General features: G+C 39.3%; 1 protein-coding gene across 2 annotated transcripts in view; it reads right to left on the bottom strand.

The window, feature by feature from the left end:
- Positions 1-10169, bottom strand: part of LOC145455345 (peroxisomal targeting signal 1 receptor-like) — a 46037-nt gene extending 35868 nt beyond the window's left edge. The window contains exon 1 of one of the 2 annotated variants that reach the window (XM_080333312.1): positions 8900-10169. In XM_080333312.1, coding sequence (XP_080189438.1) covers positions 8900-9023 — 124 coding nt within the window. In that variant the 5' untranslated portion in view covers positions 9024-10169. The remainder of the gene's footprint in view (positions 1-8899) is intronic. The other variant, XM_080333313.1, reaches the window with a different exon arrangement.
- Between the last annotated feature and the right edge of the window lie 4431 nt (positions 10170-14600).

Genomic DNA, 14600 nt, shown 5'->3' with positions numbered 1-14600 from the left:
ATCAATACAATATATATTCGAAACTTGAAGGAGTGCTTCATTTTACAACCGCCAGGTAGTACTTATGGCATCTAAATTCTCAGCCGTTACGTAATCTACGCAGGCGGACCTATTTCGATTCTCGCCTGTAGCCGAAGCATCAGAGGTTAATTTGTGTTCCTTCCCCCATGTGTGACTATTTCTCGCGGCGGCGAGAGGCCCGGAAACAGATTCTACAAATGATTATACGTGATATCGAGGAGAAAACAAGTCAAAATAATAATATTTAAGGAAGACCGCCTATCCAACACTGTTAGGCTATATCGGCCAATTGGCTCAAGTCGTTTTTGATTAAAATACCATAATAGGTAAATGCAACATCTTCCTGCCGATCACCTGCATCGCATTGCACACTATGTCGTGAGCACATCAGAAAACACATGCTTACGATTATTGCGATTCACATCATGTTCTTGTTTAGTATAGGTCGACAGTAATAGAGTATTTTATGAATTATTCAATAAACAGTTAGAACAAAAAAGCAACGGCGTTTCTTCTGCTTCGAACATTTTATATATTCGGAAAACTATTTCATCGTGGTTTTACGACGCCTACTTTTTTAAGATCAAAACGCATGATTTTGCGTCAACTACGACTTTTCGTCCAATTGGATTTTCGGTCAGTTTCGATCGACAATTAGGACACCTAAAATATAACGGCGTGCCCTCTGCTTTGAATATGTTATATATCTGGATAGTATTACATCATGGTATTATCGATAATATCAAAAAGTTGAGAAATTGCGTACTTTTCGAGGATCAAAATGTATGATTTTGCGTCAAATACGACTTTTCGTCCAATTCGATTTTCGGTCTATTTCAATCAACGATTAAAACACCCAAAATATAGCGGCGTGCCCTCTGCTTTGGATATGTTATATATCTAGATAAGTATTACATCATAGTATTAACGATAATATCAAAAAGTTGAGAAATTGTGTACTTTTTGAGGATCAAAATGCACGATTTTGCGTCAAATACGACTTTTCGTCCAATTCGATTTTCGGTCTATTTCAATCAACGATTAAAACACCCAAAATGTAACGGCGTGCCCTCTGCTTCGGATATGGTATATATCTGGATAGGTATTACATCATGATATTAACGATAATATCAAAAAGTTGAGAAATTGCGTACTTTTTCAAGATCAAAATGCACGATTTTGCGTCAAATACGACTTTTCGTCCAATTCGATTTTCGGTCTATTTCAATCAACGATTAGGACACCCTAAATGTAACGGCGTGCCCTCTGCTTCGTATATGGTATATATCTGGATAGGTATTACATCATGATATTAACGATAATATTAAAAAGTTGAGAAATTGCGTACTTTTTCAAGATCAAAATGCACGATTTTGCGTCAAATACGACTTTTCGTCCAATTCGATTTTCGGTCTATTTCAATCAACGATTAGGACACCCTAAATGTAACGGCGTGCCCTCTGCTTCGGATATGTTATATATTGGGATAAGTATTAAATCATGATATTAATGACAATATCAAAATGTTGAGAAATTGTTTACTTTTTTTAAGATCAAAATGCACGATTTTACGTCAAATACGACTTCTCGTCCAATTCCATTTTCGGTCAGATTCAATCGACAATTAGGACACCCAAAATGTAACGGCGTGCCCTCTGCTGCTAATATATTATATATTGGGATAAGTATTACATCATGATATTAACGATAATTCGATTCCTGGTCAATTTCTGTTTTACCATGCTATGTCCTGTCCTGCTTTCTTCGTCGCTAAGTTTTGTCAGCAACTCCCCTCGAATCAATGAGTTTCAGACGGATTAATATGCAAATTGAAAATGTAATTTCGAAACGTGTATTTTGTAAAGCATACTCGATGTAGGATTCTAGAAATGGGCGTATTTAGAGAAAAAACGAATTATTTGAATTCATGCAGCATATCATTCCAATTAATCCAATGAAAACCCAAAGTCTTTTGATATTGAATTGTAGTCCTGATTTTTCAGTGCCATTGCGAAAAATATCATTCCTTCAAAATGCAGCACTTCGTTTACATATTCTCGGAAATTTCGTTTTTTGTCTTTAAAACTATGAAACAAAGCGTTCCCAAACACCTCAGGATTCGGATAAACGACTAAACTGTCTTTTGAGCTGTATAGGGACAATTCCCCGCTCATGTGCTTGAAATATTTAACGGTTCTAGTTCTAAGGCAAAATTTCGATTTAATGAATTCCAATAAATATTCCAGATGCGTTTCCGTAGTTTCGCTCTCGGCATATTTCAGAGTCGAATTGAATTTTTTTCAGGGATTTTAGTTGTCCTTTCACGAACAGAGAATGTCGATACCATTCTGCTTTCGCATTTCCATTTCTCATTGACGAGGTGGTAAGTTTTTTCAAATTGTTTAACATAGAATTCAACTGCATGACAGACGTTCCTGTCCATGTCATATTGTTGAGATTGTTTCCATACCGTGGAACATACGGCACATCTTTCTTTTTCTCCACAACTGTACATGTGCCCAAATTAGGCGATATGCGGCGACGAGGAATTTGCTTTGATCTTGCGTCCTTGATCGTCTCACCAGTTTTTACGTACATCAGAATTGTAGCATTTTGTTGCGTGTCAATTATTAGCCGATCAGTATTTACCACACGTAATGCGTTGTCGTCGAATACTGTGCAGAATCCATCCTGATTTCCGGTAGGATGCGAGATAGTGGCCCGATGCACACGACGTACCATGATGGATTACTTTCCCTTTTAGTATATAATGGGATTTCAATCCATCTACTTCGAGATCCATTGAATCGGGTATCTGGACTGAGGTGATGTTTTTACCCTCTGGAGTTCCGCGACTGACATTTATCACCATAGTTCATTGCTGTACCGATATGGCCTTTCAGACTGAATGCCAAGCATTGGGTGGTAGCATTGAACCAACAAGAATTTCCAATATTAGGCATACCTTTGGTGCAGGTGTTAGCGCAAAACGTATTGACAGCGATGTGTCTAATATCGCGGTGAACAGAATGTGACTGACTAACGACTTCAAAACATATCCATTTTCGGTACATGGTCAACAATTTGATTACATCGGTACCTTCAGAAGGTTGATCGAGTCCGAAACAAACCCGATCCGCGACAACGCAAACGCAAACGCCGCAGCTCTCAAGATCTGGCTGCTTAATCGGACATTTTCGTGAAAAAGACACGAAACAAGCAAACAAAGACTGAACATATTGAACATCAACCAATTACCAACGCCAAAAATGTCTAATATCTCAAAGCTTTGCGTTTCATTTTGAGTGTCCTAATTGTCGATTGAAACTGACCGAAAATCGAATTGTACGAAAAGTCGTAATTGACGCAAAATCATGCATTTTGATCCTCAAAAAGTACACAATTTCTCAACTTTTTGATATTATCGTTAATATCATGATGTAATACTTATCGAAATATATACCATATCCGAAGCAGAGGGCACGCCGTTACATTTTGAGTGTTTTAATCGTTGATTGAAATAGACCGAAAATCGAATTGGACGAAAAGTCGTATTTGACGCAAAATCGTGCATTTTGATCTTGAAAAAGTACACAATTTCTCAACTTTTTGATATTATCGTTAATATCATGATGTGATACATATCCAGATATATACCATATCCGAAGCAGAGGGCACGCCGTTACATTTTGGGTGTTTTAATCGTTGATCGAAATAGACCGAAAATCGAATTGGACGAAAAGTCGTAATTGACGCAAAATCGTGCATTTTGATCTTGAAAAAGTACGCAATTTCTCAACTTTTTGATATTATCGTTAATATCATGATGTAATACCTATCCAGATATATACCATATCCGAAGCAGAGGGCACGCCGTTACATTTTGGGTGTTTTAATCGTTGATTGAAATAGACCGAAAATCGAATTGTACGAAAAGTCGTAATTGACGCAAAATCATGCATTTTGATCCTCAAAAAGTACACAATTTCTCAACTTTTTGATATTATCGTTAATATCATGATGTAATACCTATCCAGATATATACCATATTCGAAGCAGAGGGCACGCCGTTACATTTAGGGTGTCCTAATCGTTGATTGAAATAGACCGAAAATCGAATTGGACGAAAAGTCGTATTTGACGCAAAATCGTCCATTTTGATCTTGAAAAAGTACGCAATTTCTCAACTTTTTGATATTATCGTTAATATCATGATGTGATACATATCCAGATATATACCATATCCGAAGCCGAGGGCACGCCGTTACATTTTGGGTGTCCTAATCGTTGATTGAAATAGACCGTAAATCGAATGGTACGAAAAGTCGTAATTGACGCAAAATCGTGCATTTTGATCTTGAAAAAGTACGCAATTTCTCAACTTTTTGATATTATCGTTAATATCATGATGTAATACCTATCCAGATATATACCATATCCGAAGCAGAGGGCACGCCGTTACATTTAGGGTGTCCTAATCGTTGATTGAAATAGACCGAAAATCGAATTGGACGAAAAGTCGTATTTGACGCAAAATCGTGCATTTTGATCTTGAAAAAGTACGCAATTTCTCAACTTTTTGATATTATCGTAAATATCATGATGTAATACTTATCGAAATATATAGCATATCCGAAGCAGAGGGCACGCCGTTACATTTTGGGCGTTCTAATTGTCGATTGAAACTGCCCAAAATTCAAATTGGACGAAAAGTCGCATTTAATGCAAAATCATGCATTTTGATCATAAAAAAGTACGCAATTTCCCAACTTTTTGATATTGTCATTAACATCATGATTTAATACTTATCCCAATATGTAACACATGCGAAGCAGAGGGCATGCCGTTACAATTCGGGTGTCCTAATTGTCGATTGAAACTTGAAAATCGTGCGTTTTGATCTTCAATAAGTAGGCTACGTAAAACCATACGATGAAATAGTTTTGCGAATATATAAAATGTCTGAAACAGAAGCAACGCTATTGCATTTTTTTGTTTTTATTGTTTATTGAATAACTTATAAATTGCGGCATTACAGTCGACCTATACCAAACACGAACATGACGTTGATCGCAATAATCGTAATCATTTATATTCTGATGTGCTCAAGACACATAGTGTGTAATGCGATGTAGTTAACCGGCAAGAAGGTGTTGCATTTACCTATTATGGTATTTTAATCAAACAACGACTAAAGCCAATTGGCCGATGTAACAGTGTGGGATAGGCTGTCTTCGTTAAACGTTATTATTTGTTCTTTTTTCTGCTCGATATCACATATAATCTTTTGTGGAGTCTTTCTTCGGGCGTCTTGACGCCGTAAGAAACAGTCAAACATGGGGGAAGGAACACAAATTATCCTCTGATGCTTCGGCTACAGGCGAGAATCGAAATAGGTGCGCCTGCGTAGATTACCTAACGGCTGAAAATTTAGATGCCATAAGTACTACCTGGCGGTTGTAAAATGAAGCACTCCTTCCAAGTTTCGATGACATATTGCAGTGGTTCCCAACCGGGGAGGAATTCCCCCCTTGGGGGGAATTTTGCAATTTTTAGGGAGGAATTCCACTTCAGAATTGTAACGGATTTTCCAAATTGTTCATGTCCGAACTGTCATGTAGTCAACCAGTTATATCCGAACGTATACTCCTCATGGCTGTTTTTGCTTGCTGAAAGTATGTTCAAATGCTATTTGAAATCTCTTTTTCACATACAAATTCCCCCCTTTTTTCAAACTAGTTCAGATGTGCTGCAGTTCGCAAGACAATTTTGTAGGCCAGCGACGGCCTCTCAATCAACTGTAGTCTATATCCTAAGCGAGCAAATGTTGAGCCGAATCTATCATAACAAGGCCTCTAGTGAAAGTATTTACCTTATATCTTCAAGTCAACATTTTCAGACAGTGACAAAATATTCAAACGTCATCGATTCAAGTCAAAGAACAGCTACCCAATCAAAAAAAGACATATTAAACTTGATGCAATGTTGCCGAAACGTAATGGGTGTCCTAAATTTCAATGAGCTCCAGCAGGGAATCTGATCACGTGTATGTTATATATCAGGGCTGTAACTAAATCACGAGGCTCCGAGTCACAAGTCAATCTCACTTTCCTAGTTTTGACTACTCGAGTCAAGTCGTGTCATTTTCAATTCATCATTGAGTTAAGTCTGAGTCCAAGTCACAGAGCAGAGGGTCGAGTCCGAGTCATGGTATTATGACCCGAGTCCAAGTCACACCCCAGACAACACTGTTTGGTGATATTGAATGATTTGGATTTATGATATACTAATTTTCCTCACTTTGAGCAGTTTCTTGTCGCATTGTCAAGTACCAGGATCAATAGACGAAATTCCAATAGGGTGGTCGCTGTACTGTTCTTCTAAATTACAATAAAACGTCGGTCTTGGCCGTCTTATATCCTCGAGTCATATGGCTTGTTTCGAGGAATGCTCAATGACTCGAGTCCAAGTCGACTCAATACCCAAGTCAAGTCGAGTCGTTTCCGTATTTTGAGAAAATGACTCGAGTCAAGTCGAGTCGTCAGAAAATGGAGATTCGAGTCAGACTCGAGTCTGGTCAACCCTCCTATATACGAAAGTACCAATATTATTGATCAAATGCATAGGCAAACTTGAAAAAAATCGCGAGACCACCAAATCTATGCATACTGATTTTTCACAACACATATATTGGCGATTGGTGCATATGGTAAGCCGAAAACACAAATGGAAGTGTGGGGGTCTGTTGAGTCGAGCGTTCCAAAATTTGTTTGATTGCGAGCAAGACCATTGTTGTTGGAGATCTACAAAGTGTTATTACAACACTGCTAGAAACAAACACTAGGTACCGCCCGTCTTATTCTCTCAGTCAACAGGTGTTTGCGCGGTAAAAATGACCTTTTTTAATCGTCGGGCAGATTTATCCTAAGGGGGGAATTTTGGCTTAAATTTCGGCCAAGGGAGGCACGAGATGAAAAAGGTTGGGAACCACTGACATATTGTATTGATCATACCGTTTGCGCCATTTATTGATAAAACTCGTGTGTTTCAGTTCGTTTGCACTCCAAATCTGTCGCGAAATTGTTTTTCCGGTTATAATATTTGATCTTAGCTCAAGTGAATCATTCCGACAACAATGACTCAGCGATTTCGGAAATATGACGTAAGCATTTTCTGGCAGAATCACAGCAATCCGCTTTTGCAGCAGTAACTTTACCTACTCTCTCCCCAATACTGTTACATTTGGGTTGATTATCGTTCGTAATGTCGAACTGTTTTTGGGCTGACACGAAATAAATTCCAATTTGCGGGGTGGGCGGCTTAACTGGCTGCGAAGACTCTGTGACCAAATACTATTTTATTCAAATCCAAATTTTTTGACGGCAATAACTCCGCTGCTACTGGTTGGAATTGAACCAAATTTGAAGAACATCGTTTTTATAGACAGTTTAATACATTCATGGGTGAACAAAAAAATTTCAAATTTTTCGTTATTTATTTTATATAATAAATAGAAACTTTCTTCTCCCGTAGCAATGCGGCTACTGGTTGGAATTGATCCAAATTTGGTGTGTAGGCTCAAGTTAGGTAACCTAACAATTTTATCAAGTAGCCAGCGATTTGAGAAAAAAATTCATTTTTGAAGATCCCTAACGAACAGGGGTGTACGAGTTTTGAGCAAACGTTAAAAGGGTGTACCACGTCGAAAAAGGTTGAAGAGCACTGGTCTAGATTACCGAGCTGAAATCTTCCTTAAATTCTCATCAGCACTTGAAGAATTGCTCCTCGCTGCTTAGACTTCATATCGGCCCTATTTCCAACACTTTGCAGCCCATTGGGAGATGCACCGCATCACCACACAATAATAAACTTCATTTAATAACCTACATTTTATTGTGACATCATAAATTCGTAATTGTGTGTTGTGACTCTTTCAAAGCCAAGATTTTTGATATGCGGCTCTCGCATGCAGCAGGTCTGCCTACCACTGGTATATAGCAATAGCGAATATTCAATAGTTTTAGGCAGGGATGGGCGAACTTTTATGAGCCGGGGCGGCATACAAAATCAAAATCTATTCGTGGGCTGCGCTATACAATAATTAGGATAGTATGTCAAAGTCGAAAATAGTCAAAACAAAAGGCTTGCGATCAAAGAAACGGAGATTATATATATATATATAAATATTTTATTTCAATTTACAACCCCTACAATCTACATATCATAATTAATGATATTTTATGGTTATCCTCATCAACCTATTTTTCAAAATTTTGAATGAATGTTGGTTGTGGGAATTTGATGCTTAAAAACAAAATAACGTTTAAATCTGAGAGTAGCGAACTGTAGATTCGCCGATTTGATTTTACTTCAAAACACACAAACCGACAACAACGACTACACAATTATCAATAAATTCCGCTTCTTCAAGTGGTTCTGTGTTTTGAAATTTCACTCAGTGATAACACCTCAACTCGCGAAGGTTATTCCTTGGTAGGCATCATTTACAGTGGACTTCAAAACCCTCGCCATAATGAAATGAAAAAGGGGAAAGTTTGCGAGTTGCAACAAATCAGCATTATCGGGCCGAATAATGCTGATTTGTTTGGGGTAGGCAATAGGGCCTCTACCTACAACCACAGCCAGCGTTGCGATGTCATCTGATATAACTACATCATTATCAAACAGTGACACCACATGATCACAAAGAACTTTCGCTCAAAAAGATTGTTGAATAAGATCGTGAATGTTCATCATGGTCATGGCTACGCCTATGCATGCACTTTACCAGGAATACATCAGCGGATGGAAAAATTCGAAGGCAGCCAAACAAACGGAGGTATGGCAAACATGATACAAAAAGAATCGAGTAACAAACCATTATTACTTCTCATAACTCTGGCAGGACCAAATGCCATATTTTGATTGACATGTTGGGTGGCTTTCACAAGAGGATTACTGCCTCCACAAGCACCAGAAACAAGATCCTTCATGGTCGACATAGTTAACTAAACCTGAAACCTGAAGATCCACCACTGAGGAATGATTCGAGTTGAAAGAGACTCAGCCATAAAAATCAATGCTCACAGACCCCTAATCAATGAAGTTGGTGTTATATCAATGATTTTACAAAACCATGCATTGAACGCGAGTGTGAGACCGTTCGTCCTAAACATGCGTAAGTTTGCTATGATCTCTATCAGGACTTCTATAAATTCTTTGTTCAGTGATCCTATCATAAGTGGTCCCACAAAAACCGACGTGAAGTTATAATTGTTAAATATGACTATGATGTCAGTGGGTTACACTCAGTGATTCTAATACCAACACTCCCTATATACTTGTCTGCCTATTTATCACGCAAGCTAGAGCTTTCAGAGCAACTCCCAATGTGACATCAAACCAATTTGTGAACTCAAGTTGGACACACTGCACAAAAAAATCCTATAGCACTGAACATGTATGCTCACGAGATACACAAGCCAAATCGACACACAACACAACTTTTCAGTCACTGACGGAACTACCATGTATACCTGGTGACAGTACTAGTAGAGCTAAAAATATACCCTGCTATACTTAACCATTCGCACCAGGGTAATATTCATCGATCTATATACGACCCAATAGTTTTGACCACAGCACTGAGCACTGTGAACAGTTATGCTCCACAGGTTACCATGAACAAGTACATTCAATCGCTGATGCAAATGATTATTATCAATCAATTGATCGATCAGTCTACGAGGTTTGATATATCCGCAGGCTCCGACCGACATAAATAGGTAGGTATAACTAGGTATTGTAACTTCCGCGAACCGTATCATACCGTATCCGAACGTTATCGCTGTCAATCGGAGTGATAAATGGCCCTAGGAACTGCTGTGATAATATATACTGCACACAGAACTTTGGTCGGCGCGACTATACCATTCACAAATCCACGTACAGACGCCAGTAAGACCGCATTCGTTCATGAACGTTATGTTGTCCTGTGCATCTTATGTACCCTACCCATCGCAAATATGGGCTGATGGACATTAATTAGACAAATCCAAATCCCTACAGACGCTCGCGAGCATATAGAGTCAAAAAGGTGCACAATACACACTGCCCCGCGATCCGTATGCACTATACAGATACACCCCTCAAAATGAATTCCAGCAGCCTACGATAATCGTTCTGCTCCGTTAGCCAGATCGTCAGATTGCTGGCGTGTAGCCCACCTGGTATTATTTGAAAACCATGGACCGTAACATTCGACGAGCCATAAATGTAACCATTGTGGTAGGTGTTAGAAAACACGGACTACGGGGCAGAGGTGGTCAAAGTAGTCAGAAGTAGAGACGAAAAAATCTACTCAAGTACGAGTAGAAGTACTTGTTCTATATGCAACCTAAAACTACTTGAAGTAGGAATATAATTGACTGACTTTAAATATAGGCTACTCAAGTAAGTAAGTTGTTATGAAAACGATCGTAATTCGTTCGTATGGATTGTCAAACGCTGCAAATTGAGCTATGCGAAAGGTGCAGAGCCTGATTCACATTGATGCATACAATGAGGAGGTATCTAATATTCGACAGCATAAGTCCACGTCATGGGATGAAAATGATAGTATTGACTATCCATATGGAAATGCGATACTAATAATCCTCTGTTTACTCGAACAGCCCGTGTCAGAAAATATCGTGGTGTGACGCCTTTCTCATATATTATAAGGACCGTAGTTTAGTCGAAGAGCAATACGGAGAAGGTGTATCGGATACGGTGTAAACACTTTGCGCAATTAGTAAACGCTGGTAAAAAAAAATATGGTAGATCGTAAAAATGTCATATTGTGAAGCTTTTTACGGAAATTAAAGGCATTATTGCACAAGCTTTTATACTTCAGCAAATCAACACATATGTTCCCCAGACCCGAAAAATGAGGACGTAGCCTTTGGTAATTACTTAGGCTACCACACGGCCTCACTTCTCGAGTTTTCGAAAATGTCCTCCGAGGACGCCTAAATGTCCTCTTTTTAGGCAATTTGTCCTCTTGTACATGTTTTAGAGCTAATTTAGAGGACACATTATAGTGAGGGGCATGAATGGGCATAAATGACGGACGGTAAATAGGAAATTCGTGGTTCGAACGAAAGTGACGATCTTTTTTTAGTAAACCAACTTAAAGTCTAAAAAAAAATGTATTTCCGGAGAGTTGACTTTTTTAGTCAACCAACCACAAAGTCAGAAACAATTTATCATATATTCCGAATTTTGCTCCACAATTCTGAGTCTGAAAATTTTGAAAAAGTGTCCTCCTTTCCCGATTCCAAAATTTAGTAACCCCATCATAATTTCGCAATTTTCCTCAGTCTCAACAGTTTCTGGCCCCATTTTCCAAGTATCAGGACTGATAGATGAAATACCAAGAATGTGGTGACTTTATATTCTTCGAGATTACAATGAAATAACTGTCTTGGCCGGCGTAGTTTCGAGTCATGAACAATGACTCGAGTACAAGTCGAGTCAATACAAAAATGTTACATGCGGAACATGATCGGTTAACTCAGCCATTTTCGGAATGGTATACTGATCCGTACTTCGTGACTGCTCAAAAATTTGTAAATATAATAGTGTTGAAGTAGTTAATGACCCATCAGAGCGTATAGTAAAATTGAATACCGACAATAATGCGTTCATAAGGGATGACAAAGAACAGTGAGCGAGCCACTTACAAGCTGTGGAATTCAACGAGACATATATGCAGATTTCTCTACAGCAGGGGTGGCCAAAGGAAATTTGTGCGGCCTTGGACACGTAATTCAATTAGCATATGTTGGCGGCCGTCGACATGCAGTTTGAATTTACAAATTGACTCCCGATTTCTTGAAAGATTTTAATTAGGGATGGTGTGAACGCGAGGTTCACGTTCGCGTTCCGTGTGTGAACCTCATAAATTTAGAGGTTCGCGTTCACAACAGAACCTTGATCGGTTCTGCGCTGTGAACCTTTTTCATATATTACAATTTTCACTTCATTGTAACATCGTTGGCCTAAATTCATTGCATTTCAACTGCAGGCCACTCTATGCATGGCGCAGGCAACGTAAAAAAATCAACACCAAACGAGCATGCACCTTGACAATCTCAAACGTTTTACTTGCTCTGTTGCAAAAGTTTGTTCGAAAGATCCTGCTTTCCGTTTGTAAATATTTAGTGACTCTCTGCTGCGAGCTTGGCTCGCAATCGCAAAACATCATGAGCGAAATAAGCTATGTAGTCAGCGAATGATGCTTATTTAACCAATCAATGAGATTGATATCCTTTTCTGAAGTAAAAAATCTAGCGGGCGTACGGGGTCAATCTTGACCACATGTTTACTGTATCATTAAAATCAAATCGGTGCGATTGAGGGGTTGGCTACTGCTGTATAACTTGTTGATGGGGTTATATCAGTAGCAAGCACTCCGCTCAATATCAATGTAGCAATACTCTGACGCCAAATACATTTTCCGGTCTGTCATACGAAAAAGGTGATTCGAGTCTGACTTGAGCCAAGTCATGCCTCGAGTCATCCCAACACTGCTACAAGGCTATATCTGCATCTTCCTTGCCCGGCCGCATATATGTACAATGTACATCATGTACTCATGGTATGCATATGCGCAGATCGTGTGCGGTATGTAGGCTATATCATGATTCGGTGTATATGCCGAAGGACAAAAATAAACTATGTCCTTTCCTTATATTCGGAGGTAAGTCCTCGTCGAAATTGTTGGCAAAGCGACAAAAGATATTGATTTTATGGGGATTATTATATCATTTGATTGCCTGAGTTGAAACATTTGGTGACGTTTGAAACGTCAATATATACTTCAGCATTGTGACATTATGTTGCCCGAGTCATCGCTAGGTATCGTGTACATTAATGTGGGATATCATTTCATTGAAGGATAGGGTTGGAATTAGCAATATGACGTCACGTGACGTCACGAGGTTCACGTTCGTGTTCACACAGAACCTTTCAAAAAGGTTCGCGTTCACACGAACCTGAACCTTTCAGAGGTTCACACCATCCCTAATTTTAATTACTATTGAAATTTTCTTCGCGCTACGCGCCATACAACACGTTTTCGTTTTTCCATTTTTATATAACAATAATATCGTTGGGTTATATTTTTCATCGGAACAAGTCGCACACAATGTACAATGCGATAAGACACAATGCGATGTCATGAACAGATAGGAGGATGTCGAACGACACGCATCAGTAGCGATCCCTTACTCTAACATCCACTTCGGCCTAGAGTGCCCGATGTCACAGTTCTTCTTGATGTTGATCTTTTGAAGCCGCAGCTCTTTCCCGCTAGTTCTTTCCATTCCTTGTGAGTGCTTTCTTTCGTCGGGTCTTTTTCTGGGCTTTAATGTCGCCGTAAGAACGGCAACGACGGGGGAAGAGGAGCTGAGATAAACCTCCGACGTGAATCGAACCGGCTCCGTCAGGTTGGTGGGCGCTTATCGTTACCACTACGCTACCTCCCCCGCCGCCATCAGAGCCCCACAGTACTGATGCGAAAAGCGGAGGAAAATGATGCGCCTCAAGTAGAAACACCAACTCGGAATCGTGTGCTCCTCACTATACCGACAATCCTGATGGAAGATCAAGAAGTAACAGCTTACAACAAAGTGACTAATAACAATTGGCCCACCCGAAAATGCATCATAATAAATAACTTGCCCTAAATTTTCAAAAACACTCCTCAACGCAACTCTACCGGTGAATCTGATCACGAGGGCTGAGAAAGGATAAATGTTTGATAGTGATATGTTAAATTACGAATATCAGTGACGAAATTCACGAGTGAATCTGAAAAAAAAAATTCGCGTACAGTACAGTACGGATTGTACAGTCCCGTAACATGACCAGTGACCACTCCCGATTTCGGTGCGTGTAGTAAGCCTATATCATTAAATAGATTGCTCCTGAGTTCATCGGAAAAGGAACATTGGACACAGGTACTTTAACATTGGTATTTGACTCCCAGCTAGTTCATTACGACTATATGCTCTGGAATGCCGCCGTAAGCTACATGAGTAGGCGAAATGCGACCGTGAATGGAAAAAGGTTGGCCACCCCTGCTCTAAAGCAACCATTGTTCCACCTGATTTAAGTAGTATTTTGCCAAGTTGATCTATTTCTATGCCTTATTGTTTCATTTCCTTTGAACAATGTGATGTTTATAATGTGACGGTGAGTGGATGGTATATTTACAGTTGTATTATTGCACAAAGTGATCCAGGAAATTGATGAACAGTCTCAGCTAGGTATTGGGAGTGTATGATATGTGATCCAACAGAATGACTGTCAGTCAGTCAGTTTTGTGGGGTTCTAAGGGAGTGTGGGAAATGGAAATGATGTTCTGACGTGACAATACTTTCCATGGTGAGGTTTTGTGGCATCCCAATCCACAACAGCTGCATTAATCCAGCTTATATATTACATTGGCTAGTCTAGGTTAAATCGCGGCAATCGGAATTTATGGGAATCCCCTATTCTTAGCCGACATTCTTACAGCTCAACATGCACTGCAC

Source organism: Botryllus schlosseri, chromosome 14 (genome assembly GCF_051294905.1).
Source record: "Botryllus schlosseri isolate E-star chromosome 14, Bs_hap1, whole genome shotgun sequence".
Classification (NCBI taxonomy): domain Eukaryota; kingdom Metazoa; phylum Chordata; class Ascidiacea; order Stolidobranchia; family Styelidae; genus Botryllus; species Botryllus schlosseri.
Note: the sequence above shows the minus strand (reverse complement) of the source record. Positions and strands in the feature narration are given on the sequence as shown.